This window comes from Leptosomus discolor, chromosome 10 (assembly GCF_034619465.1).
Source record: "Leptosomus discolor isolate bLepDis1 chromosome 10, bLepDis1.hap2, whole genome shotgun sequence".
In the NCBI taxonomy this organism is placed as follows: Eukaryota; Metazoa; Chordata; class Aves; order Leptosomiformes; family Leptosomidae; genus Leptosomus; species Leptosomus discolor.
Window position 1 is genome coordinate 20,053,313 of NC_141400.1, and position 27,984 is coordinate 20,081,296.

The 27,984-nt window shown below is 51.7% G+C and overlaps 1 protein-coding gene across 3 annotated transcripts; it reads right to left on the minus strand.

Annotated features, from left to right (window-relative positions):
• Positions 1-1,208: 1,208 nt before the first annotated feature.
• Positions 1,209-26,532, minus strand: SEPTIN8 (septin 8). Of its 3 annotated transcripts, none has more exons than XM_086470894.1 (8): positions 26,351-26,532; positions 25,476-25,662; positions 19,738-19,899; positions 18,180-18,276; positions 17,641-17,809; positions 17,252-17,384; positions 16,329-16,519; positions 1,209-1,391 (listed from the first exon to the last, which is right to left on the minus strand). In XM_086470894.1, exons 1-8 carry the CDS (start codon positions 26,515-26,517, stop codon positions 1,226-1,228), a joined length of 1,272 nt encoding a protein of 423 aa, XP_086327020.1. In that variant the 5' UTR covers positions 26,518-26,532; the 3' UTR covers positions 1,209-1,225. The 3 variants fall into 3 exon arrangements, with proteins under 3 accessions (XP_086327020.1, XP_086327021.1, XP_086327022.1); XM_086470895.1 differs by lacking the exon at positions 1,209-1,391 and adding an exon at positions 8,624-8,678; XM_086470896.1 differs by lacking the exon at positions 1,209-1,391 and having other exon boundaries at positions 16,325-16,519; positions 25,476-25,656.
• Between the last annotated feature and the right edge of the window lie 1,452 nt (positions 26,533-27,984).

Below are 27,984 nucleotides of genomic sequence, written 5' to 3' on the forward strand. Positions count from 1 at the left end.
GCAGTGCAGAGTGGCTGTAAACGCTCCCCAGCTGAGATCTTGAGAATGGAGAGAATTATACTAGATAAGCTTCACTGGGATCTTTACACAGCAACACCAATGGAGTTCTTAAACATCGTAAGCACTACGTTTTGCAGGTTTTTATTTCTTTAAAGAAACAGCTCCTTCCCAAATAAGACTAGAAAACACAGATGCGCACACATACACACCCCCACACGTCCTTCCCGAGGTGCTTTGCAAACTACCTGCCCTTAGCTATCTGCAAGTGTTTTGAAGAAGTGACAGTGATCCTTTTTTAAATTTATTTTCAAAATTTTCTACTAGTTAAAACCTTTCATTTTGCTCAAAAAATCTTTAAAGGACAACTAAAATGGACGTTAAAAAGATTCTCATAATGCACAACTATACGCCAGTTTTGTTCTGTTTTTTTTTTTTTTTAAATACATACTGCAAAAATATTTCTAACTATTTCCATTCTATTAATACTGTACAGAGAAAGCTGTCAGGAGTTTTGCTACATTTCACACACAGGTTTTTTTTCTTCAGCCATTCTCCCTTTCATCCCACCAGTTATTCACCCTTGCTTTAGGCAACGAGACCACCCGAACCTGGCACATCGTTCACACTGCAATTACTAAACATTTGATAGAAACAATTAAACTTTAAGAAACGATCATGTGCTAGTAAGGCAAAAATCATGTGATACGAACACATCCTGGATCCCTTTTTTTAAGGTTATGTGCAAATATTAAGCCATCTTGGGCTGCTGATTGTGAAAACTGCCTTTCTTAGGTGCTTGTTCCCTCAGTAAATTCAGAGCGCGGTCGTCATTACGGGGTTTACTCTGTTCGTGTCTGCTGGCCTGAACTGAATCTCCTGGATAGCAATATCTGGATAACGTAGGAACTTCAGAAATTGTTCGGAAACACAGACCTTGTACATTCATTATAAGCTCAAAAAAACCCAGTTTGAAGATTGGCAAGTACAAACACAAAACACACAAAAAAAAGGGGGGGCGGGGGGAAACCCTTTAAGTTTCCTGATACGAGATGAAATTAGTCTGTACTTCTGGTTGATAACATATGAAAACAGACAAAGTTCACTGACCTCTGCTTTTTTTTTTAAATATATATATATGTATATATATATATATACACACTTTCTCTTCTCTCCAGTTCCACGCCATGGTGATGTCCAACTGGCCCCATCTACTACACGCGCTGCCTCAGATGAATCCTTCCCGCCACGTCGCGCTCTTGACCAAACAGCTACAGCACTGTATGGCTTGCCACCAACTGGTGCAGTTTAAGGGCTCCACGTTGGCTTTGGTGATCATCACCTTGGAGCTGGAGAGGCTGACTCCTGATTGGTTTCCTGTTATTACTGATCTGCTAAAAAAAGCACAGGTAGGAATCAAAATGGCCTTTGGTCACCAACCTGGAGGCCGGGACACCAGTCAGTGAATAAAGCGCATGTGTGTGTACCCCCAACGTGGCCCTTCAGCGCCCTCTGAGAAGCACGTGCCCATGTTCTGCCTTTGCTGCCGACCTTGCTAACAAAAGAGGGAATAAAACTGCGGTTAGAGGCCGGCACTGGGGAAGATGCCTTCCCTTTGGCAGGGAAGGGGGCTTTCCAAATCGCGTGACCACAGCCAGCCCCCTGCCTCCTGAGCAAGCAGAGATTTTCCCCCAATGGGAGTGTCTGCGAGCGCCTCAAACCCTCTCCGCCGTGTCACAGCCCCCCACTGAACGCTGCAAAAGCTTCTAAGTACGGTTACGTTGCTTTTAAAATACCATCAGTTTGGCTTCTAATGGTACACACTAAAGACACGCTCTGTTTGGGGTTTTTTAAAGCTTTTCTCCAGTTTCATAAAGCACATGCCTCTTAAGAGAGTATACCGAGAAGGGTGAAGACCCCGGCTGTCGGCTTACCATCAGGGCCACGTTGTGGGCTTATTGCTGCTACGCATCTCCTGAGGCATCCAGTACGGCCCGTCCCTGCCCTCTCCCTAATGGCAGAGTTCCAGGAGCAGTGGCCAGAAGAGAGAGTAATTTATCGTGAACTTACCAAAAAAAATCTGCATCTTGCCTTACAGGTTACCAGCACCGAATTCATCCACTGCAAAGAGCTTGTGGCTCGAGAGCCAACGCGCCTGCAGCCACCCAACGCTGTTTATATTTTCTGTCCTACCAGTCAAGCCACCCAGGGCCGTCCCAAGGCCAGGCGACCCTCCCACAACCCCGCTGGACTGAAGAACTCCCATCAGGCGAGGCTGAGGGGCGCCATAAGCCAGCCAGGTTTAGCACCTCTCACGCCTACCACAGCCCAAATTCCCGAGGACGCCCTGGAGACTGATGAGTACTACGATGGATTCAGACAGCTCTACCGTGAGGATGGGGGAGCGAGGGCGAACACGGGTGGCTCGTGCCCTCAGCTGGGGGCTGCAGAAGGCAGCTCCCCGTGTCCTCCCTTACAGCAGCCACCTGAAAGGGACTAGTGGAGAGTTATTGCCTTGGAAGCAGCAAGGGCAGAACCAGTAGGTCCCAGCGAACACAACAGAGCAAAAGTGCTGCTGGGTTTTTCAGAGGAGAATGGCAAATTGCTATCATCTATTTTTTTTTTTTTATGTCCTTCCTCAGCAGCGTGTGCTACCCCTCAGGTTTTAACGTGCCCATAAATACAGAAAGCAGGAGAGGAGGGACCTGGTCACAGTCCTACAACTCAGGGATCGAGTTGGCAGAAGGCCACAGACTGCACCAGAAAGAACCAAAAGTCTCAGAATTTATTTTTAAAATAGCTGTCGTGAAGTGTGACAGATGGAGCCTTTTATCCAGCTCACTCCGTTGTTCTCTTCTCAGAGCTGATCTGACCTGCCCTTGGGAGAGGGAACAGGAGCTGCTTTCGAGCAAGGGGGAGCTCCCACTGCCCACTCTAAGAGTAAGCCTCAGGTGGAACCAAGGGTTTGATTTTGTCGTGAGGAGACTCAGAATCAAACCTCCAGTTTTTCTTAGGGCCTCACCCTGGAATCCAGGGGTCTGAGGGCTGTGCTCCTTCCTGGTTAAGCCATTAAAGACCCAATCCCCGTTCCTACAAGCTGTGGGGAATCACTTCTGGTCCACAACCGGCCTTGCCTCGGGCCCTCACCAAGCAGCACGCGCCGTTCGAGGGTTTTTTAATTTATCCTGTCCTACCAGACTGGACAATACAAGATGCCTTTAATTAATTCCCACCACCACCACTTTAGCTGTTCCTAACTGCCAATCTCCATAGCAAAGCAGTTTTATGAACCACAAAGGTCAGTTTAAACCTCTCTACAAACCAGCCTTGCACATTCTTTTAAAGTAAGTGTCATCTCAGGGGGTTTTTTGGTTTTGTTTTAAACAGCAGGGCCAGCACTTTCAGGGGATTTTGCAGGTATAATCCAGACAGGACTGGATGAACAACAGCAGCTGACCTGGAAGTCCTGGCACAGAACAGGGAAGGGTTTCACATGGACCAGCACAGGCTAAACGCTGAGCAGGTGCCTCACATAATGACAGGAGATAAATAAACAGGGGACAGGGATGAGGCAGGAGCAAGGAGACCCCTGTGCTGTGCAACAGCAGCACTCGTCAGTGCAGGAAGAAGGTTTCTGGCTGCCTTCCCCTTGCTCATCCTCTTGCCTTGTAGGAGATGAGTTCCCGAACATGGAACTGGGCAGAACTGGAGTCCTGAGCAGCTCTGTTAACCGCCAACCTTTCTACGGCATTACCCAGAGCTGGCCCTGAGAACAGAGCGAGCTGTGCACGTGGGCGTGGAGAAAGCTGGGCTTTGCCTTTTAGCCCGCAGAGAAAGCAGCGCCCAAGTGTCCCAGAAGGAAACATTTCGTATCAGAGCCCTGGTGCGAGCGACCTGTGTGAGCAGACGGGCCCCGAAGCAGCGGTGGAACCGAAGGAGGTCCCGGGAAGCAAGTTAAAGCTGCTGCAAACTGTGAATCTGCGTGGCGGGGGCAGCCTCTGCCCTGCCTGGGGGATACCGCAGGGGCAGGGGTCGGTGCCTGGGTTTAGACCAGCCCAGGTTTACGAGGCACCCCCGCAGTGACACACTTGGGGTATGTTCTTCACCCCTCCTGCCCCCCGGGGAAGGGTTTAAGTTTGTGGCAGGGCTCTTCTCTTCCCCCCCGGGCAGCACCTCCCTTTCCTATCACAAGCTGTGACTTGGCTGCCTGCCTTTTGGAAGGAGGCGAGTTGTCTGTCGTAGTGTTCATTAAAGACAACATACGCTCACTCTGCCCGTGCTCCTTGAGGAGTCCAGCCACAAGCCGGTGCCCACACGGGTCCCTGCAGGATGCTGGGGTGCGTCTCTGGTTCTGCTCTCCTCCCGGCCCTTCGCCCTGTCTCAAGCATCTCCACCAGCTGCGTTAAGCAGCGGAAACACCAGCAGAAAAATCCTAAGGAAACATGTTGTGAGTTTATACCACGCGACCATAGCGCCGATTTCCCCCCCAGCTTCGAGCCTCTATCTGTCATTCCGTGCCCGTGAGCTGGGTGACAGGGAAAATGACGAACGAACCTGCCTTTCAAAACCCCTGCAGAGCTCTAGAGTCAACGTTCGAGACAGTGCATTAGCGGGGTTAATTCTCAAAGATGAAGTCAGCACGGCCGAAAGGCCCATCAGGGTCTTGCGCTCCCAGTCAGTGTGCAAGATGCCGTACTGGGATGGGAACGACGGCAAACCTGGAGCCTGCCTGCCCTCCCAGGCCATGCTGCTGCTCCTCTCTGGCTGCACAGGTCCCTCCCGTACATCTCTTCCAGTGCTGGAGTGACCACAGAGTTACCACCAGCGCTGGTGGCTTGGTCTCAGCAGGTTGGAAGTGCCTTAATGGAGCTTCCTGCCCCGGAGAACCAGCTGCAAACTGGAGGAAGAAGCTGCTGTCGCAGCAGGACCACTCTTGTTGGGGAAAAAGAGCACTTCTGCCAGCCAAAGCTGCACAAATTCCCTTCTTACTGTCAGAAAGGAGTGTGAGGCTGTTAATATCTTTCCCCTCACTGCCTGGGCAAGTGACGAGCCACAAGATGAACACCCCGTGCGTCCGGGTGACAGCAGGAACAGGAACAATCATTTGCCCCACTCGGTTTCAGAGCTGTCGGTCTCACTTCTGCGCCTGCCCGTTTGGACGGCACGCAGCACGTGTGCTACGGCCACCAGTTTATCTCGCCCGCAGCTCAGGTTTATCCTGTCCTGCCATGGATCCTGGAACTGCTTCGCTGCGCAGCAGTTACCAGCGAGACCGTGCCAGATTCAGCCGGCACGGCGAGCCCTGGCACAGGGCTGGCGTGGTTAGCGCTGGTTTGGGGAGGACTGTTGTTTTGGGGAATATCCAGGCCCTGTAAAATTCCAGGGAATGTTTACAGAGTGTTTTCAAAGAGCTCCTATGGTGCCTCATCTTGACCTGGAGAGGAAGGGTCTTGACCTGGAGAGGAAGGGTTTTGACCTGGAGAGGAAGGGTCTTGACCTGGAGAGGAAGGCCGCTTCCCCGCTCTGGGCAGGAGTGCAGCACAGCTCCCCTGCAGAAGCCTCAGCCCAGGTGAGGTGCAGCTCTCAAACCCCGACTCCTTTTGCCCTGGCCTTACTTCAGGCAGGATTTCCAGATGCCTGAAGTTCACACCACCTTGTAAAGGCAAAGCTGCGATACCATCCGAAATGCCCCACGGTAGGTACCCACAGGATGGTTTTGTCCTTCCAGAAGCCCCCCGGCAGACACCGCTGCTGCACACGGATGCTCAGATTCTGCATCAGAACCAAATAAACCTTCAAGCACCTACAGAGACAGCAAAGCAACTCAAGAGCCACCCTCAGCCGCTGCCACATCTCCCATTCGTAACCCACCACTGAAAGGAAACGTGCCGCAGCCCCCGCGCGTCACCCAGGAACCGTCCCGCGGGAGGGTGGAGCTGCCGTGCCGCGGCCCAGCGTTCGCCCTCGCTCAGGTAATGAACCTGCCCTGGCATCGCTATGTATGGTGGCCGTGCCGTGACCTAGAGGAAGAGGCCCTTTACACGGCTGCACCAATAAACAAACTTCTGTGGTCAGAGAATTGACCAAAATACAAGAAAACAGCAGAGGGAAGAGCAGTGCAACAGTTCTTCTACCGTATTACAGGATTCTGACAAAATATTTCCAAGAAACGCCCAGAAGCAATTAACAGCAACCGGCGCCGGGATCCCAGAGATCTCCCAGAGCACCCAGGGGCTGCCCCGAGACATCACCGATACCAAGAGCCCTCAGACCTCTATGAAACCTGCACATCTCTTTTGTGGGGCTGCCGCTGCGTGGGTTCTTTTTGTTCGGTTTTGGGGTTTTTTGCTAATTGGCTTTAGTATTTTAAATTCAGCTTGACCAGTACTTACAGTTGAATTCCTTAGGCCTGCAGAAAAGTGCCCTTCGACCAAGGGATGCATTAACTCCTGGCATGTCTCAGCAGCTCCCCCTCATTCGTCCTCGACAAGGCATGCAACTTGAATCCCACTGGTGACCAAACTGTGGTCACGGCAAACACAACTTAATCAAATCTTCTGAGCAATTTGGGTGGGGAAAAAAAATTTTTTAAAAGCAGCTTTTATTCCCAATTCACCTATCCAGATGGGAATCTAACTTCACTATAGCTCCAAACTGGGTTAAAGCTTTGCCAAAGGAATTAGAAGGGTTTGCTTCCAAAGGGAGCACAGGCAAGTTTTAAACAGTCACCAAAGCAGCAGCAAAGGGTGTTTCAGTGCTCGGCTCGGCCTGACGGTCACACACTGCTTCAGCCTTCCTCCTGTCTGGTGCAGGGCACAACAGGCAGGCAGGCAGAGCCAGCCTCAGTGGACGTCCAGCTCTGAATCCACAGCCCCCGAGAGAGCCTGGTCAGACCCCGGCTGCTTCTCCCCGGGTCCCGCTGCCACCGAAGCACGTGGTGGCTCAGCCCTGCGGCAGCGGGCACGGGCAGGGACGAGCCACGTGGGCTGAACACCTTGTCACGGGGTTTCGTCCCTACTGCCTGCACAGGGCAGGAGTCTCCAGAACCTCCCCGTGTGCCCAGGTGGGTTATCTTCAGGCCACGTACCTGCTCCACGCTGAGATTTATTTCCAAGTTCTAATTTACGCCAAGGGCATCCAGAAGTTTCGGTGACTCACGTCCAACACACCACGGGGACAGGAGCTCAGTGCCCGCGGCCGTCAGTGCCTCGATACCATCCTCTGCATCTCGGCAAACTCCTGGGTGGTGATGGAGACCCAGCCTGCTCCGTGGGAGCCTCATGGGGCTCCTGTCACACACCCCGATCTTGTCCCGCTCCGGTCACAGCGCCCAGCACAAGGCAGAGGTATGGGGGCCATGAGCTTCCTTCAAACCTCCTGCCAAGGGCTGGTTTTCTGCTGGTCCTACATCCCCAGCCCAGTGACACCGGGGCAAGCAGCAGCTCGGAGAAGGGGAGGGAGGCCACTGGCAGCAGCCGCCCCAGACATATAGAGGAGACATCACATTTAAACACAGATACACAGAGTAACGCGGTTAACAGGGAGAAACTGGAATAACAGTGAGGGTTGTCAACCTGGACACAGCACTTTGTCGTTGCAGTTGACCCTGACTAGGGTACAAACCATGTTTTTAACAGATGTTTGTTAAACAAGTCAGTTTTGTTTTTATTAAACCCAACTTTGGTACAAGCAGGTCATTCCTGAGATTCACTTACAAGGTTGTTTTAAAACGAAGATCAACTGGGGCCTCTCCCTGTTCCTGTGTGAAGTTAGACGGGGGCGCAGACATCACGCTTTCTTTATTTTCCTTCTTTTCTTTTTTTAAAGCGTTTGTGTGTGGGGAAGTCAGTCTGTTGCAAACACAGAACTCACAACCAGGAACGCTGAGTCTCCAGCTTTAAACTGTTTCCCCTCCGTTAACATCCAACATTTTGTTGTCCTTTAAAACGGTTCCATTCTCCCCTACCACGTCCCAACAGGACGTACCGGAGCCTGGACTGGCCAGGCTGGGTTACCCGTCCCCAAAGCAGCGAGCAGGGAGGTGGACAGGGAGCTCCAGGGAAGGGGTTAAGTTGTGAAGCACGGCGTGTGCAGCCCCAGGAAAACCAAACAAATGAAGGTTGCGGGGTTTTGGTTATAAAACCCGTAAGTCTACGGAAAAAAGCTACACGGAAGAGTTATTGCTAAGAAACGTGAGCATCCATGTTAAGGACGTTAGGAGGTTCCAGTTACACCCCAAAACCAGACCAAGGAGAGGAAACCCCGCTCCAGCGGCAGCCCGAGCAGCAAGCTGACACCCCACCTCGCGCTAACCCGGCTTCGTCCCTCCTCGCTCTGGAAGCTCGGTCAGTGTTAGCGGCTTTGTACGGGCTCTTGCCCAGAGAGGGAGCATTTTGGGTTTAGTGCAAGCCATGCAGCAGCAGTAATGAGTGGTTTATCTTTTGGCAAGTATCTTAGATCTCAACTTTATCAAGAAACCTGATCGAGCAAACTTTTCCCCATCAGAAGACACGGTGCATCTTAGTCCTTGCTATAGCACCTCTTCCATGCAATGTACTGCAAGCTTAAAGGTGAAAGCACCAATTAATTTTCTTCTGCATGAGATGTTTTGGCCTTAATAATTCTTCTAATTAACATGTCTTCCTGATGTTATGGAGCACGCACTGGGAAGACTAAAAAAGCTACAGAAAGAACAAAAGAGAATCAGTATTTACGTTCCCGTTATTTCCATCAAGCAAAGACAGCACGAAAGGCCGCAGCACAGACCCAGCGTACGCCGCCCGGCAGCGGGCAGGGCCGGGACGGACCCGTAAACTGAAACCATCGCAATGTGGAGAAGCTCCCGCGGCTGCCAAGACCTCGTTTGGAGCCGGTAATCAAAGGATCGATTTAAAATTTTAATGAGGAAAGACTGCTGACGGGGACCACGGAGAAGTCACGTGCCATGGAGCCATGGGGAGCGGAGAGGTGCGGAGCCGCCTCCAGCCCAGCCGGGCCCACCGGCACCACCGACCGGCACATGCAGCCCGGGCCGGCTCTCCCTTGGCGCCGTCCCGCACGGCTGGGCAGCCCAGGCCGGCACCAGGAGACGGGGCTGGGTTTGGGGGGTTCTCCTGAGCAGAGAGCACCAACGTGTCCTGGGGCCTCAGTCACCGGGCTCGAGCTCTGGAACTGCCCCGCTGGGCTGCTCAGGTAGCCCCACCTGCATCTCTCAGCCTCTTGCAAGCGCCTGTCAGAGCTTTGCAAAACTATTAATGAACGAGCTCAACGTTGCTCCTGTGGCAAAACACTTGCTGATGTACGTCACCCTCCATCACCAGGTGGCCCGTCTTTAAAACGCCCCGCTGCTCTACCACCGTGGGTTTCCCAATTAACTGTGTGCCTGAATGCACTTGCTCTTCTCTGGTCTCCGAGAAGATGCGGCTTTAAAACGTATTGGCACAGAAAAGGTCGTAAAACATTTCGTACCAACCTTGGTATCAACTGCTAAGTCCCCACTAAGGCTTCAAAAGTTTACTATCCCAAGCGACAGCCCTGACCCAGGGCTCAGACTTTCACCTGCCCTTTGTCGGTGGTTGCCACCAGTGCCACCACACCAGCTCCAGCCGCCGCAGGTCAGCTCTCTGCGGGTGGATGCACGGCCTCCGTACAGCACGGTGCCGCAGCTGGGGGAACCCTCCCGGCCTCGCAGGAAGGTGGGGTGCAAACAGGCAGCGCCCAAGAGGACCAGAACTGCCCTCTGCCTTTCAAGCAAGCTGCCTGTCCAAGGCAAGCAGCAGAGGTCTCGCACACAAGCCAACAACAGCACAGTCCACCTGCACGTTGCTAAAAACATTTCCGAAGCGGCCAGAACCACTGACTTGGTTTTGTTCTTGAAAGCGGGGCTGCAGGAAAAGCTCCCATCAGAAGCACCACTTCGGCAAACACCGTGCATCAGCCAAACTCCACGCGCTGGTTTTTGTCCTAAGGGCAGCTTTGATCTCAGTCCAATACCAAATAAAACCCAGAGAGACCCCAAATTAACTGAATACAACTCCATCCGTAGCCATGGCCCACGGAACAGACACCAAGCACCTTCAGGTCAAGCTTCAGCAGTGACTCTCTGAAAAAAGAACCCCAAAGCGAAGCTGTGCGCTTTTTCTGGCCTCGATCGAAGCGTTCGTGCTTCCCCAGAAAAAGTGTACAGCTCTGCAAGTACCATTAGGAAAATACCACCCTCCGCCTCTGCTCCCTTTTCATCCTCCCCTTAAATCACCTCTTGGGGCATCACTGAACAACGGAACTGCTGGTAAACCCACCCCTCAGTCCCCAGATCCCACGAAGGAGAAGCACCAACAAGCTCAAAGCCAACTTTTGCCCCAACAGGGATGGCGTTTGAATTAGTATCTTAAGAGTTTCTCCCCAGATTACAGGTGAGGTGCTTTTCCGCACACTGTACGATGTAGGAATTAGCTGATTTTATTGTTGAAAGTTCCTGATAGTCCTAAGACACCCTGGGACTGGTAAGCGTTCGGTCATGGCACGTTCTGACTCCAGCAGAGGTCCCCTGGACAACACAGGACATCCACCGCTAAATAAACGACACCACAAAAAACTCAAAATACATGTGAGATTTAATAAAAGAAAAAAAGTACAAAGTGAGTGGAAAGAAAGGAAAGTAAAAAAAAAAACCAAACCCAACACATTTGGAAGGACAAGGTGAACGGATGCAGCACGTCCGAGAGGCGGCTCCCCCCGGGCAGGTCCCCAAGGCACCTCCACGTGCTCTGAGCCAACGGCCCCACCTCCCCCCCGGGCACCCACCACAGCCAGACGTGACACCTACAGAGCTCAGAGCCCCGCGGAACATATTTTAAATTAGAAAGCAGACAACATACAGGATGGTAAATGTGTAAATGATAAAAAAATTGAGAGTTTTTCCCATGAACACCAACCTTTCACAGCTAAATGTATAAAACAGGTGAAAGATGCGTAACTGTCAGTCATTTCTGAAGGGTTTTTCTTTCACTTCTAGCCTACAGGACGTAAAATCTTCAGACGGGAGCAAGATGAGCATCACCACGTATTCGTAACTTGTTAAATAACAAGAAGACACAGAGCTACTCTATAGACCACAGACTTAAATCTTGTCTCATCCAAAAGGAAAAATCAAGTACTAGAGGAAAAAAAAAAAAGACTGAGTCCCACTGGGGAGACTGGGATGCTGACTGCTCTAAAGAACAAGTAACGGAAAAGCTGTGGCCGTCACCACATGAAGTCAATGTAACGTATTAACCGTGAACATGTTGTTCCACACATTCGGAATGTCTTCATCAGCAAAAGCTGCAAAGTTCTCCACAATGCCCATGGATCTGAAGGTTTTTACTCCGTCATTGTTATCGTTATTCTTAACTACCTGCTACTCTGGGGAAAAAGAACTGATCTCTGATGAGCCAGGGCGGACGGAGACCACGCGCAGAGATCCTGCCGGCTGCAGCACGGGATTGGGAGGGAAGGATCAGCGGGAGAAGGGCTGGCGAGGCAGGTGGTGCCAGACCCAAGGGCAGCAGCGACCGCTGCATCCCGGCCTGCAGGAGCGAAACAACGACCCCGACAGCACTGCCTGCTCGCGCCGCCAGTGCACTGGAGATTCTCTCATGAGCAAAAATCAAAATCCTGCCCCTAATCTGCGACATGATCTCAGTGGTGAGCTGGTGGTGTCTTCCTGCAGGTAACAACAGGTTGGGTCCCTTGGATGTTTCTCTGAGAAAAATACATCAACCTCCTCATGTCTGGCAGCTGCTCTTTAAAACACGTCTAACCTGGAGGCACAGCCTTAAAAGTCAAGCGTTCGGCTTCCAGCAGAGCCCCAACAAGCCTGCACAACGCCTCCGCTCTGAAAAACGGCCTGTTCTGTAAAGGGACCCGCGAGATCGCCATGAGGTTCTTTCTTACAAGCGTCAAGTAACACTGGCGTGATTTTCAGTCTGTCCACACAAAAGGCCAGTGTCCAAACGAAAGCAGTTTATCACCTGAGCGCGTATTTAGAAACAAAATTCCAAAAGAGCTGCTTTGACGGGATATGCAAGTTAGAGAACCTCATTTTACAGCCCAGGAAAACACGACCCTCAGGCAGCCCCGGAGTGGCTCAGACGCCAGGCCCTGCGCCTCCACCTGCGAGTCCAACACAGAGTTTGCTGACAGCTCAGCTCGAAGAGAATTCTTCCAGGAAAAAAACCTATCAGAAAAATCCTGTAACGTACGGAACTACATAAAAATGCACACGCTCACAACTAACACTTAGCCAGCCAGTGCTTCTATAAACTCTAAAGACGCTACGTGGGGGCTAATGTCAAATATTTGCTTTCTTTTAACCTGTTCTCTGACGGATGGATGGAACTGGGTCCAATATTTTTCCATGACAACACAGCTAGTAGGTCCCTGTTCAGCTATCGTCCTGCCTTATCACAGAATGGCTTGAGCGGAAAAAACTAATATTGATCCCAATTATTCCTCTAAACTCCGTTGCCCAGGAAAACAGGGCTGGGATTTTGAGGCATGAGGAGTGTTAAAGGAAGCACCTTCTAAGGGGAACAGGGCCTGTCAGCATAAACACGGGGCATAGCTCGATTATTCAGGGATTCTTATTAGGCACGTAAGTTTAAGGTTAAAGAATAAAAGTAAAGATGAGCGCTTAAATAGTTCTCCCACAACAGTAAAATACATTGGTAAATGACAACTGCAAAGTTACACAAATCCTGTAGTTCCACATTATACAACAAACTCTTAGGAAAAAAAAAAAAAAATCTTTCTATATAAATGTTCTACTTTAGCAGTAAAGAAAATTCAAAACATTGTCCCATGAATTTTATTAACCACACTCTCTCTCTCTTTTTTATATATATATATATATATTATAAATGCTGTAGAAAGTGTTTAGAGTAATTCAGGATTAAAATATATATTTACTGGAATGAGGGTTACTTTGATGAAGATTCCCAGGGCAGAAAGTCTAAATATTGTGGTTTTCTACCAATTTTAAACACGTATTCAAACTGAGCATTTTGTTAGAAAAAGAAATAGTTTCGGCATTCTTCATAGCACTCCTCCCAGCTGTGCATGTTCAGGGGAAGGCGATGAGCCTCAAGCAGTCACCTCAGCCAATTAAATAAAAAAAAAACAAAACCAACAACCTAGAAAGCAATTATTTAGCTGGTGGGTAAGATGAGTTCAGACAAACAGTTATGGTCACTTTATACACGGCTGCTCCGTCACTGGTTTAGAACAAAACACCTTACTTTAGGGATTAGTTGACTTTGATTAACAAGATGTACGTGGTAAGGTCACTTCCTTAAAAACTTGCTGATAAACTCTGCACAGATAACAGCGAGGCGTTACACTGCAACCACCGAAGATGCTCATTTTCTCTTTCACTTTGGTCCACTCACACAATGTTATGAGAAGGGTCACAGGGTGGGAAACTCAAGCAACTTAACACATGAAAGCACCAAGTCCACTCTTGGCCTGAAAGTCTGTGTGTGATTAACTGAAAGAAACAAAACATAAAAAAAAAAGGCGTGAATTAAAGTTATGAAAATCAAACAAAAGCAAAATGTAGTGAAATATGTTAAAAACAAACAAAAAAAAAGGAAGAGAAGGGCAGACACTGCTCGAGCATCTGGAGACTCGCAGACGGGAGCAACCCCCGGCACGCTGAGCCCCCCGCGTGCCCGAGCACAACTCGCTCGGCAGCTGCGAGCGCAGAAGAGAATCGCAGCGCGAATGCCTTTCCCTCGACCCAGAACTCTTCCATCTCCCTCTTTCACAGCTCCTAAAACCACCGGAGGCGACGAAAGGTTCGACTCGCTCTCCTAAAAACGGCAACAAGAACAGCACCTCCCCCCCCCCCCCCCCCAAGCTCACGGTGCATCCCCGGCTCCGGCAAGACCCCAACACCTTGCCCACAGACGCGGGGCGCTCCTCCGCTCGCGTCCCCAGCCCCCGGGAGCTGTGGGGGTCTCCGGCAGCCATGCTCCCCTGGCATCCTCGGCATCCCACTTCCCTCCAGCAGAGTGCCAGCCCCTCCAGCCCCCCAAAAACCACACTCTGCTTCGCACAGCACCTCGTTGAACCGGGCACAGCCCGAACCGTGCGCTCTGCCACCGGTCCTGGGGGAGGACACCGCCTGCCACCCGCTCCTCAAACCCCAGCTGCCTCCCAGTCCCCTTTGGTCGAAAGATCCCGCGAAGAAAAGCTGGCGGAGGTTCCTGCTGCCTGCCAGGGGAGACACAGATCCCCTTCACACCCCAGTGGTCTGCGGGGTTAAACCAAACCGACCCCCCGGGACGCGGCAGCGGGATGGGCTGGGGCTGTGCTGTCTGACACGGGGGTTTCACAAAGCCCCCGGCCCCTCTTGATGCCTCCCAGACGAAGGGAGGGTCTGGGAAGACAGGTCACCGGCAAGGCTAAGGGGAGGCACCTGCCTTTGAATTTTTTCTGACAAATTTCATCACCCTGCTTGAGCAGGAACCCCCAAACATCACATTTTGAACTAGCTCACGGGTTAGCAAAAAAACCCACCCTCAAACACACACCCCAAAACCCAATCCAAACCCACTTCCTCTCCCTAAGGTATTAGCTTGATGCCTGGTGATGGTGCACTCCTCTCGCTGTGCTCCGGCGCTGAAGAGAACTCCCCCATTGCACACCCTGGGGGCTCCCCTCGGTCCTTCGTACGCCCCCCGAGCTGCCTCCTCCTGGCCCCGCTTCTCCTCACGGCCACCCCGAAGAGGAAGGGCGGCCGGACTCATGCCTGCCGGTGGGCTAAAACCAGCCAAGTGCAGGAAACCCATTCCTATCGCAGGCAGAGGGAGCAGAGGGGATGCTGCAGCGCTTCCACCCGCACAGAGCATCGCCGCCCCAGCGTCCCAGCGCCCGGCAGCGCTCGCCCAAGCCAACGGCGTGCGGCTCGGCGCGCTCCCCTGCTTCGAAGCAGACCCAGGCCTCGGGCTGCCCCAGCAGTCGGCCCTTAATTCGTGGGCAGGTTTAGCTGGATTAAACCCCGTTTTCAGCGCAAAATATTTTACAAACCGTTTTGGACTCGGCGTGTGAGGTGGGACATGCCCAGAGCGTGCTGAGATGTCTGCAGAAGAGGGTGCTTTGGGTTTTGTTTGAGCACCAACACATTTACGTCCCGAGGAAATACGTTAACTAACACGCACTGTTATCTTCCGTAGGGAGCAGCAAATTGCTGGCATGTCAGTACTCAGAACGAGCTTCTCCAGTGCAGCAGTTCACAGCAGAGAAACGACAGAGCCCAAGATCTCATCAGCAACATGAAGCCCACCGTCGTGCTGTCAAGAGCAAACTCTCAATGCCACTCTCAATGGCCTTTTTTTTTTCCCTTCTCATCATTAAAAGGCTCAGAAAGCACTGCCATCAGCCTGTCCTGGAGTTGACAGAAGGCAGTTCAGACTCTGAAGCTCCTTCACACAAGGACGCAAGGGGAAGTAACAAAAAATGCTGGAATAACAGAATTACCAGCTTGCAAGATGGCACTTCTCATTTCACTCCCAGTGTCCCTTGAAGACCAGCTTGAACAGAAGCAGGATCGCCCACACACCTCCCTTTTCTTTTTAAACCTCTTCACCCCATTCCTGCTCTATCATTACACAACCAGGCAGCTGAAAAAGCATTATTTACATGCCCTCCTTGCACACTCCTGCTGGCTTCAGCAATGTCAATTAACTCGCAGCAAGCTAAGATAAGAGTTCTGCCTTTAGGGGAAAAGCTTTCCTGTAAGCAAAACTGTGTCTTGGAGCCCTATTTCACATAGAGCCCTAATGAATTCCCAATGCATCTTCACCCTGCGCTGCTGCTTCCCTCTTTACATGCGCTCTCCCAAGGGGGCCCCAAGCCTACAGATCACACCGAGGTTGTGCATGACAGGGGACCTCACCTGTAAGACAGCACAACTGGGTGGAGATTGTTCCCACCTCCCTGCTGGGGAGAAGCTGCAGCTTATTTCTAGGGCCCTTCCTGAGAGAGCCGGCTCGCAGGATCGCTCGAGCTGGCTGTTGCGGAGGCAAGGACAAACGCCGCGGGATGCTCAGCCTTTAGGGAATGGCCCCAAACCGTGAATCCCTCCCACCTGCAGCCACCAGGGCTGCCCCAGGGCAGTGCCCGGGAGCAGGAGGGCCCCATCTCTCCACCGCTTTAAACGGAGTCAGATGGGTAGGAATTAGGATTCCAAAATCCCCTTTTCCATTTGCAACCGACCAAACACTGAAGCACCTGAGCAGACACCCAGCTTCCCGGCACCAGAGGAGAAAGACTCAAGTTCAGTCACTTACCTTTTCTTGTCTTTGTCCTTCTTCAGCGGCTGCTGTGAGGTAGCCTGCAAGGATTGGGACTGCAAGGTTTCCACCGCTACTTTCCGCCTGTTGAAGGCATTCATCTCTTCCTCCAGCTCCCTCCTCTTCTCCTCCACCTTCCTTTTCTCTTCCTGGTGTATCCTTTTTAAGTGCTCAAACTTCTCATGCAGCTGGGAGGAGACAGACCCTCTGAGCATCGCATCCAGCAGGACCGTCAGGCCGTGCCTTACCCCCAGCGCCCCAGCACGAATCCCCACCACCTCAGAGACCGACCGGCCGGTGGGGTACGGCAGCCACCGCCCCCGCGCCCTGCAAGGCCCTCGGCAGAGCTGACTTTTGGGCAACAGCAGCCTCTTCGCCAAAATCAGCAAAGAGACAAGAAATTCAGCTCTGCTGGACCCCACGGCTCAAACGGGAGAAAGCGCGAGCCCTGGCGAAGCCTGAGGATCTGCCAGGGGGCTGTGGGCAGGGCGGGTTCTTTCGTTCCTCACTCGTTTTGAAGATGATCCATTTATTTCCTCCCCAGGCTACTGACCCAGGGGACTCCAGCCCAGCTGCCCCCTTTTCTCTTCTGTCCAGGGGTGAAGTCAGCCCGACATGGATGCTCACCAAAATGTCCTGCATTGCCCTTCGCTCACCAGGCAGCAGCTGAGTCTCCTACACACCGCACAGGACAGGGAAGACTCTTGTTTCTGAGCGACCTAAACCAGTGATGCTGTTTTGGAAACATTCCCCTGTGTCCCCTTCTCTGCGTGGGGAAGGTGTGTGTGTGTGTTTGTGCTGTGGCTGGTGAGGTCTGCTCAAGAGCTGCATGTGCTTTCCAGGACTCGTATGTTGCCCAGACCCAGACCCTAGGCTGGCTCTATTTCGGGCTCCTCTCGCAGGTTTTTTGGCACACCCACCTCTCTCTCCTTCTCCTTCAGCTCTGCCTCTGTCTCCTTGACTTTGTTAACAAACATTTGTCTCATCTCTTCCTCTTTCTTCTGGAGCTCGCCCAAGAACTCTTTCCTTTTGGTCTCATATGTTTCTTGGAGGCTGGGGAAGAAAGCAAATGAAATCCAGACTCTTTGGACACCAATGAGCTAGGGATGGGGAAACGCACGCCTCTCTGCCTTGCTTAAAGACAAACAGGCAGGGAAGGGAACGCCACCAAAGTCAGCTGCGAAGTTCAAACCCAGGGCTAGTATCTTCCAGCCCGGCATTGTGGATACCATCTACAAACGTTCCATTTTTTAGGGCATTGGTACCAAACTATTGCTCTAAATTGATGCTAGACGTGAAGGCCCCTCACCTGAAGGGCTGGCTGTCCGGATCCGTGTCCTTGAAGCCCATCTCTTCCAGTTTGCACCTCCTGTAGAGCTCATAGTGGCGGGTGTGAGTCTGCTCCCGAAGATCCTCCATGTTGACTCGAATCAGCATTTCCCGCAGTTTCACAAAGTCGCAGTGACTTTCATTCTCCACTGATGGAAGCAAAGGGAGAAGTCAGCAAACCGCACACGTGGCGGGGGAGCACGAATGCCCTTACAGACTATTAACTCCAGAGACTCCCTTCCCAAGGACCTCTACCTGTTGTCCCACACGGGGCACCACGTAGCCCCTTGAATGCAGGGATTCTTGTTGACTATTCCTACCTGCTGGGGAGGAATGGGAAACAAAAGGAAAGACTGGCCAACCCCCAAAAGGCTGCACAGGGCATCTCTGCACCGTTTAGCACGGGGCACCTTCATGTCCGCACGCTGGCGGGAGGGCCGAGCTGCAGAAGGTGCCAGCGGGGGGCACGTGCCTACCCCAGGGAGGTTTGCGGTGGGCGCCCGGCTCGCAGCACCTTACCTTGCACCACTCCCCACGGGTACTGCCGGGCTCTCACTAGCTTGTTCCCAACTTTCACCTCCTCCGTGCTGCCAACCACAGCGAAGGGCAGATGGGCCTGAAACAGAGGCAGGCCAGGGACTCAGTGCATGGGCTAACCCCTCGGAGATGACCATCAGATCCCCCTCACCCAGGCACAGGATCTACTTTGAAAAGCCCTTCCTCTGAAGCCATCAATCTCCAACACTCAGAGCAGTCTCTACTATGAAGAGAGCAGCGTAGGGCCACAGCACAGCTTAACAGCAGCGCTGCTGGACTGAACTAGGTGGGGAAATACTGTAGGAACACCACGATCACTACGGATTTCCCTCTAGCCCTTTCCTCGGGTTGTCCTTGCAGCCATAGGCTTCCCACACGCCAAGAGCAGGGCACTCCCCGCCCAGCAGAAAGCACCAGTGAAGACGTCTGTGCACAGGCCTTGGCAGAGCAGTTGGTGTGTGGGCACGGGGAAGGGACACGTGCAGGACACAGCGGGTGCTCGGGGCTCGCCGAGTCTGCCAAGCGCCGTGAGGAAAGAGGGCACCGTCCGCAGGAAAGGAGCCACGGGGCAGGCGCTTCAGTAGGGCGAGGCTGACAAAATCCTTCACGTTTAAGAAGAAATGGATCCAGAGGTGAGGAACTGGTAGAGAAGTGGCCAAAAATATGTTTGGGGCGGGGGGGGGGGGGGGGGGGTGGCAAAGAAAAACCAAGCAAGCACGACTCACGTTTTTATCCTCAATGCACTCAGTTTGCAATTATTGTAAAAAGAGTGTGTGCATCCTCCAAATTTTTCATTAGTTCAGCAAAAAAGAACTACTATACTGAAAACACCTATCTAGTTGACCCAGAAATCAATTGGCTACTGACCTTTAAAAAAAAAAAAAAAAAAGTGTGTGTGTGTGTGAAAGAAAAGACAAGCATTTAATCAGAAACAGCTATGCAGGAAAATGTTCATTTTGATGAAAAAGCTATTTTTTATTTAAAAAATTAACATAGAAACATTTCAGCTCTTTCTACCAAAACAGCTACGCTCTGATTTGGGAGACAGGAAACTTGAAAGTGTTTTGCACACACTTCAGCCAGGTCTGAATTCGGTCTTTGAACTTCAAAAAAAGACAAAATAGAGTCCAACAATTTTTCTCCTTTACTTTCGCTTAGGTTCTCTCTGCTTGGCCTCCTTAAATCACAAGGCTAATGTAAATCTTAACTGTAAAATCTTTATTCAAAGTTTCTCCCTCCACAAATGAAAAGTAGCCTAAAAGCAGACAGAATGAATTTTGAAGAAAGCATTTTTCAAAAATTCAGTACCACAAGATTTTAGAGCTGAGTTTCCCCAGAGCGCCCAACGATTAAATAAGCGCCACATTTTAATTAATCCTGTATGCAACGGCCTTCTGCATCTGTCAGATCCGCAGCTCAACTTTCAAACAGATTTAGCATCTGGACGATCCCAATGAAACTTGCCCTTCAAACGCGTTTTTGTGCAGCGATTTCATTTGCCTCAACCTTGGGCGGCCACGCGCCTGGCAGCGCTACTCACGTTCATCACGGAGTTGATCTCGGCGACCGCTTCGTCGTCTGTGGGGAACTGATAGATCTGCACGCCGTTGCTGACCAGCTCGCTCATGATCTTTATCTTGAACTTGTGCAACTCGCTCTTGGAGATGGTGTCCGCTTTGGCAATGATCGGGATGATGTTCACCTGCAGGAGAAGGAAGGGAGGGAAACCGAGCAGGTGAGCAGCTCTGTCAGGAGCACGGGTGCCCATGGGGTGACCCGAGTGCTACCCAGTGGCTGCTTTACATTTCACAAAACCACCAAGGTGCTACGTTTTCCACGCGAGCTGCAGCACAAGCCCAGCTGAACACTAGAGGGAAGAGTTTTCCAAGACTGATTTGGCTACAAGACTTCCAGGCAGACCAGACAAACACCCTGCAATAAATACACAAGGAGCAGATCAAAGCCTCTGCTCTTGCCTATGTATTTTGTTACACGCTTCGAGGGAGGCAGCGACAGCGGAACTGTCACACCTCGAGTTATCACCTTCCCACCGCTGGCTGCGCTGACAAGCCGTTTTAGAAGACAAGCGCGAGGATGAAACGCTGCAGCGAGCTGACGGATGCGAACCCTTCCCGGGCCTCGGCAGGAAGAGCAGGGACTCCTCAGGGGCTTTCACAGCGGCCATGGACCCTTCCCGGGGACTCCCCGAGCCTCTCCACGAGGACCCCGACTCGGGCGCGCTGGGCGGAGGACACGGACCGCCCGGGCGAGGCGCAGGGCGCCACACGGCAGGTTTGGGTTCAGGCTGTGGCGGCTCAGCTTTGGTTTCGCAGCAGTTGTCGCCACGCACAACACCCCGCGCAGCTTCAGCGGCCCAGGCTTCAAAGGCACCCACAAGCTGCAGGGTGGGGAGGTCCTCCCCGTGCCCCATACCTACCCAGATCGAGAGCAAACGAGGGCCACATCCCCCGTCCTTCAGGACAGACGTGGCTCGCTACGGCCTCGTGCTTGTGAGAGCTACAGCAGGGCAGGACCTGACACAAGAACCTCTATTAGATAATGCTGCTATGGCCAGAAAAGCCAAGTGTGATACTGCAAACCACTGCTAAAACAAACCACAACGAAACTCGTCTCTCTGAACGGCAGCCAAATTCATAGCAGTAAAACACAAGAACTAGGGGAAGGTCTGATTTGCCATCTAACATTTCCAAACAGCCAACGCTTTTTGTCCCACAAAGCAGAAATTCAGAGCAGCCACTTGGTCTCCAACGGGTGCCCATTAAAATAAACGACCTTCTTTCCCGGCTCAAGTTCTCTTAGTAGCTCGGTGTTTTTTTCCACACTTCTCGGTGGTTTTCCCCCACCCTCTGGTTCAGCACTCACTAAATACAAGAGCATTTACTCGCTCCAGAAGAAAACAGTCTTAATTTGCTCACTGCAGATTTATCTGAGAGGATAAATTCCTTCTTTTTCTCAGCCGCTGATCTGGCCTCTTTTTACCAAGGACCACACACCTACACGGAACGAGGTCTGCTGCTCACTCCACTCCTCTGCAGGTCCGTGTCCTCATTACACAGGTAAAAAGGGCCACGACCACAGCTGGGCGCCTCACTGACCTGCTGAGAGCCGAGCAGGCTTGGATCCACCATCTCCCACAGAAAAAGGGTCACCTCAGGGCTCACGTACCACCCGCCCAGGAGCGGTATCTGCGAGGGGAAAGGCACTGCTGGGAGCTGCTGCGGGCAGGGCTCAGTGCTCCGTGCTCTCCAGCCAGCCAGGCGCACGGACAAACCAGCACCAGAGGTGATTTCAGTCCACCTGCAGCTGGCCTAAGCAATTCCCCTCTCTTCTTCCAAAAAGTACCAGCTCAGCCCTGCTTACAGCGAGGAGCTCGGCAGGGCTTTCCCAGCAGCAGGAGCAGGCAGGCCCTGTGGTCGCACCAGCAGTACCCGAACGAGGTGCAAACCGAGGCTGGGTCAAGCTCTCTCCAGCCAGGTTCCTCCTGCTCTGAAGAGGCAGCTCGGTCAGCACCTGCTGCCACAGTTCAAAACCCAAAAGGGTTTTACAAGTTGTCACATTTCCAGTAATCAATAGCCAACGTCAACACTGTGGAGTCCTGGAAAGGGCATTTGGGTCTATCTCCCTCCTCCTCTCTTCTTCCCTTGTGAGTTCATTAAGCTTTTTAATTATTATTGTTTTTATTTTGATTTCTCGCATGCCTTGGAAACCCGCACACTGGAATCTCATGGTTTACAAGTGATACCCAGGGCACCATACAATTATCTTGCTGTTTTCCTTTCTCTGATTTTGAGCGCTGGCACCTAAAAGCTGTCTAAGTCTAGAATGAGCTCATCCCTTGTAACAATGAGAAAAAGACAGAAAAGTTTGGAAACAAGAAAAAAAAATGAGATACGAGATGCTACCGAACCAAACTACAAGTCTAATCCCGCCCTCCTACAGCACCTTCCACACGATGCGCGCCAAATAAACTGATACACAACTGGCTAGAGCTGTACAACTCCTTCTCCCTCCTGAACAGGTTTTAAAAACCCAATAAAAGGAAGCGATGACAGAAACAAGGTTTCTCTCTCCACTCTTACACAAATAATGTTTACTTGGGGTGGCAGGAAAAATCCCAGAGCAACATTCTGATCTCTCATGGTGGAAGAGCAATATTCTCTATTTAAAGATCTAGTAACAAAATCATGAGGTTAACTACTGGAGCGTCAGCCCACTGAATGTGACAGGGGTGCCATGTCCCCTTGCCTGTCAGTCCATGGGCTGGAAGTCTTTGCTGGAGCTGGAATTACGGCCCGAGGAATCCTGTGCTTCAGACAAGACAGTGAACGCATAGGCACACACATAAAATGCGCCTCCTTCTCAAGTCGTCCTGACCACAGAGTTATTTCTCATCTCCAAAAATAAAACTTCACAGGACTGTGCTGAAATAAGTCAGTTGGTAGAAAATGATTTTTCTAATATAATAAGGCCACAGGCATTTTCACTCTGTGAAATACAGCCGGATTTTTCCCCATCTCCAAATTGTTCCCAAATGCACGTCCCAGTGAAGCCAACGGGCAAATCCTACCTTGGAAACCAAGGAGCAGAGGCACAAACGGGCCCCAAGCGTCCCCACTGGCCAGCAACCCGCCTAGGATGCGTCAGCTCACGAAGGGCAAGCAACTGGCCACGGCTCATAAACAGCACAGGCCGGCTGGAAACCATCCAGGGCCAACAACCAGGGCGCCCCAGGATGCCCACGGCAGCACACAGCTGTGCCACCACTTCCCACGGCAGGGCTGTCATTCATAAATCACATTCTCATCAGATACGATGCAATTTTATTTCTCTTATTTATGTTATTCATTTATCTCCTGCTTTTCCGAGGTTAAACCCAATGGAAAGCCAACCCCTGCAAGGTCACACATGCTTCCCACCTACCAGCCAGTCACATTTCATCTGCCTACAACCAGTTCTGAACACACTCGTAGCTTTCCAGCTGTAATGAAACACCCTAGACAACAGCTGGCCATGAGCTCAGCCACACCAATACTGTGTACTACAGTACAACGGAAGATTTTGTTTACAAAACAGCTTTACCCAGAAGTGATTTTGTAAACTTTAAGCTAAAAAGCAAGATTCATTATTGAAATCCTCACGCAGACTCAAAAGCCTGCCCAGCACTGGATGCCACGCCACTGGTGTGCTAAAGCAAAGGTGGAACGGAGCCAGGTTCCTCCACAACCCTTGTTAAACTAGCCTCAGAGGTTCAGCCAGCAGGGCAGGCAGCAAAGCATGGCCTCCTCCACAGCCTCCACTCTTCAACTGCACAACAGGGGCCACCAGCCACATAAAGCTTCCCGGGAGGAAAGCCAGGTTCAGGTGTGCCCGCGCGGCTGCAGACGCGACTCGGTGCATGCCGCCTCCCTGCCAGCCAGGGTAGCCACTCGCTGCTGCCAGCCCGGAGCAGGCAGAAAGCGGCCTGGGGTGCACTGACACCCCGCGGCCCTCTGCACACGCGCTGGTCCCCGGGCACCATCCGTTCACGTGCACTGGGAGAGGGGCACGGCGCTGTCACAGCCCCATCTTTAAGGGGTGCCTGGAAAGCACCCCGGCGTCCTGTGATGACGCCGAAGCAGAACTGCAGTAAACTCCTGACACCCAGAAAAGATCAACGGTCGCTACTCGTTTATTCACTTCCATGTGAGCGCTTGTGCGAGGCCATCACACCACGACATCCCAGATGTTCTCAAACTGTGGTAAGAAGGGAGATGAGAGCAAAGGGATAAAATGACTTCAGAGAGGACTATTTAAGCCAAAGTTTAGAAGTACAAAAAGCTTGCGTGCGCACACACTTCCCATCTCTGCACAAGCACAAAGGATTTATTTTGGTACTACCCAAGGACCACATTAAAGGCGGCCACGGGGAGATGCGAAAAGCAGGGAACACAGAAGGAAAGGAAGAGAAAAGCTTTGTGGGACCACCAGCACCAAGGGGAACGGCGCAAAAGCTTTCCTCCAAACATATTTCTGGGAACATGTCATGCTGGCACCACACCAAGAGACTGAAGTTTATTCAGGGAAAGTTTCTGGATTCCTGATGAAGTCAGTGTAACAGCCATCAGGGATACGAACAGCCCACTGCAATGGGAAGCCAGCGCCTGCTCTGGAGCAGGGCCAAGGAGAAACAGGCCAACAGCCCCGGGTGGTGAGGGCAGACAGCGGGGACTCTGCGAGGGGCAACTCCACCCGTCAGGGAAGTCCGATAGAGCTGCAGGGGGACAACAGCCAGAGAAGAGAGCTTTCCCCCAGTGTAACGCAGTGGATGCCCAGTGACCGCAGGGTCCCGCTGCCTTGCCTGCCCCCTCTGCAGACTGATCTGAACGGAACCACCTTGCTGCTAAAATACTGCTCTGAGACAGGAAATTCTTGCAGAGAAAAGAAGAAATGCTGTTGCCACTAGCGACCTCCAAAGCCCCCTGCAGCTCCCTGGAAGCTGCTGGAACGACCGAAAGTGTATCAGAAACCTCCTCCGAGCTGCAGGAATATCAGTGGTAGCCGGTTAATTAACCCACTGCCCCCTAAGGCAGGACAGCTTATGCACAAAGAAACAACCCCCAGCTAGACCCTCTCACGACCCACTTTTAGGATTCCTATGACCTCGACAACTTCTCACCATATTGACATTTTCAGAAGATATTGTGATCTCCTATCCGGGTCCTCTGGCCCTACCAGCAGCGACAGCTCATGCACCTGCTGTGTGCCAGCACACGCAGCTAACGCTTCTCTTCAGCCCTTGTCTCCTCTGTACTGGCCACCACCTTAGGACACCTACAGTTTTGGTGGCTCTCAGCCCCGCTGTCCCTGCTGACAGGTCAGGAGAGCAGAGGTGGCTCTGCAGCCTCCACAGTTCAGCTGCAGGAGCTGCAACACATCCTTACCTGTAAAGAAGAGCTAAAAGATGCAGCTGATGGTTTTGATAAATACGAACTGAGCTGGGTAAGATTCTTACAGTGATGACACTCCAGACTTCACACCGCTAGCTGTAGAACAGGTTTTTCACCTGACATTTTTCAGGAAAGCCGGTGAGAAAAAGAGCACAGGGTCTCAGCAACCCACCAGGGCAGACAAAGTTTTACCAGCGTCCTAAAAACAGCTCAGCTAACAGGAAGGAGTCCAGCACTTACACGGAAGGAACAGAGCCTTCCACATGACAATGAGTACTAACAGCAGCATTGCCACTCCCAGAAAGAGGGACCACGGTCTCCAACTCCTTACCTTGCTATCCAGCTTCTTCATTGTCACCAAGTCCAAGGACTTGAGCGAGTGCCCGGTTGGGGTGATGAAGTACAGGCAGACGTGAATCCTCGTGTCATGATAGTTGAAGAGGGACCGGCGGATTTTCAGCTCTTCTTGCAAATAGTTTTCAAACTGCGTATCAATGTACTCAACTATCGGCCTGTAACTAAAACCATACCATTAGCAAGCCAGATACTGGAGCTCAAAATTAAACAGTTTGAAGGTTTAAGGAGTTCTCCTGGACATACCATGACTTAAAAAGGAGTTACAAGACTCAAACAATCTAGCCTTACAACAGGAAAAGCGTGGTGTTTACACACAGACCTTATAATCCAAAGGTCGCTGGAGTCTCCTGAGGCTGCACTGCAAAGCCTAAGGACAGTGGAGCATGGAGAGACGACTACTGCCACGGATCAAGCTTTGGCCCAGATCTCAGGGCTGAGCCATCTGGCTGTAGCAATGCAACACGACCAAGGAGAGACCTTGGAGTCCCAGAAAGCCTTTACCTGGGGCTTGAGCAAGATGTTTGTGTCATTAAACAAGACACATCCAGAAACACTGATCCCGGCCAGAACAGAGAATTCCCAGCCCTGCACTGAGGACAGCTTGTTAACTGCTCACGCTGCTGGAGGACACCATTCTCTGCTGGAAAGACCTCCTTTGACCTCTCCTTTTGGCTCCTTACCCAACTGCCTCTATACTCAGTCCCCAGAACCAGAGCCACTGCAGGAGCTACTCCATTAACAGAAACACAGACGCCTCCTCTGCAGCGCTGCAAGCAGGACTGCAGGCAGTTCATGCCTAAGCATCAGAGGCAAGCCCAGAAACGCCAAGCAGATGGCACGAGAACCTGCCTTTCATCTTTATTTATCTGATCCCCAAATCCAACCGCATCCACAATCGTTAGCTTCAGGTGGACGTTGCTCTCCTGCAGGTCATAGGTCCGTGGCCGCAAGCGAACTGCACTCTCATAGTGACTGGCTTCCTCCGTCTCAAACGTGGTGTTGAAGAGGGTATTCATTAGCGTGGATTTCCCAATGCCAGTCTCACCTAGGAAGGAGAAATCATCAGCTCACTGCAGCATGAATTTGTCACAGGTACTTCAAAGAACATGAATTACAGAGCAGAACTAAATTATACCGTGAAAGGTTACTGCAAATTGCTTGTGGACGGACATATAATTGTCACAAAAGGCGACTGCATTCTCGAAGGCATCCCAATGCAACGCTAACACAGAGCACTTCAGTCTCATCTCTCCAGCGAGGATCATATAGCACAGCAAAACACATTATCTATCCCCTCTACCCTGACTTTGCCTGAGATCCTGCACCAGAGAAACCGGGGAGAGTAAAGTTTTAGCAGAGTCTTTTGAGTCTTCAGATGAGAAGGAGCAAAACTCAGCTGCTCCTACTGACAAGGGCTGTCTGGGTCAGTGGCTGGCTGGCCCAAACACAGCAACAGCTCCAGGCGACACTGCAGATCAGCAAGAAGCGATGGGTGTTTGGTGTGCCGTGGAGGGGACAGGGAAGCCTGACAATGGGGTTTCCTCTTGTGCCTTTCAGTGAGACTCCTGACTTCAACAGGCTTCTCTACCATTTTCTCACTTTGCTTTACCCTGCCATTAAAGTCTCTGGGGACCTGCCTTTTCTTTTTTGAGAGTGGAGAACCCTGTGAGGAGGGAATCTGGGGGCCCATTTCAGTGCAGAGCAACAGGCAGACAGCTCTGGACCTGTCAGGACAACTTGCCATCAGACTGAAAAACTCTTTTCACAGCAGAAAAGACGCTGGATGAAGGTTTCACGATTTCACTGTGCAGCTGACCTTTGGTCCGCCTGGAAGCCCTAAAGCAGCCTGTCCCTCTAGCACAGCCTCAACCCTGTAGTCCCTCATGTCCCACTGATGACTGCTGAAGGACTGAAGCCCATTCTGCTGTAACCCCTTCCCCCTCCATCCTCACAGCAGCTACACCAGTCAGCTCTGTGGCTCTTTCACTCTCCCCTTGGAAAGGCACAGCAAGCTCCGCACAAGGCACTCGGTGAGCTGCTGAGGTCCGGCTCGGTACATGCAAAGCGGCCAAGACATCCCATCCTGCAGAGGCAGGTCACAGACAGCACGTCTGTGCTTTGAGATGACAGGGCCACTTGTGCAGCAAACAGAACTGGCCAAACTGGGGGAAATGAGCCATGAACTCTTCCGTCACATCAGGCACAAGCTTCCACAGGCCTTCAAATCGCCTCAGCAAGACAGCGGCTGACAGAGAGGGCAAGAGGTGCTGCTCTGCTCTGAAGAGCTACAGTCGCACAGGGAGCACCTTGCAACCCCACTGGTTTCATCTCTTGCTGCTCTTGATTTCTGGAGTTTCCCTTCAGTATTTCTGCTTCCTTCATGGCTGCCCTTTTGCCCCATGATTCCTCAGTCACATCCAGCCGAGGGGAGACAAGATCGCTGTCTAGGGGAAACCAAAATGAAACAAATACCAAAATGCCAT

Bases quoted from the DNA above. Each gene is read 5' to 3' on its own strand.
- SEPTIN8 (XM_086470894.1), bottom strand. From the start codon at position 26,517: ATGAATACCCTCTTCAACACCACGTTTGAGACGGAGGAAGCCAGTCAC. The intron at 25,663-26,350 runs GCAGGTTCTCGT...GTATGGTTTTAG, and splicing joins CAGATAAATAAAGATGAAAG to TTACAGGCCGATAGTTGAGT. The intron at 17,385-17,640 runs GTGAGGGGCCTT...TTTCTTCCCCAG, and splicing joins CCGGACAGCCAGCCCTTCAG to CCTCCAAGAAACATATGAGA.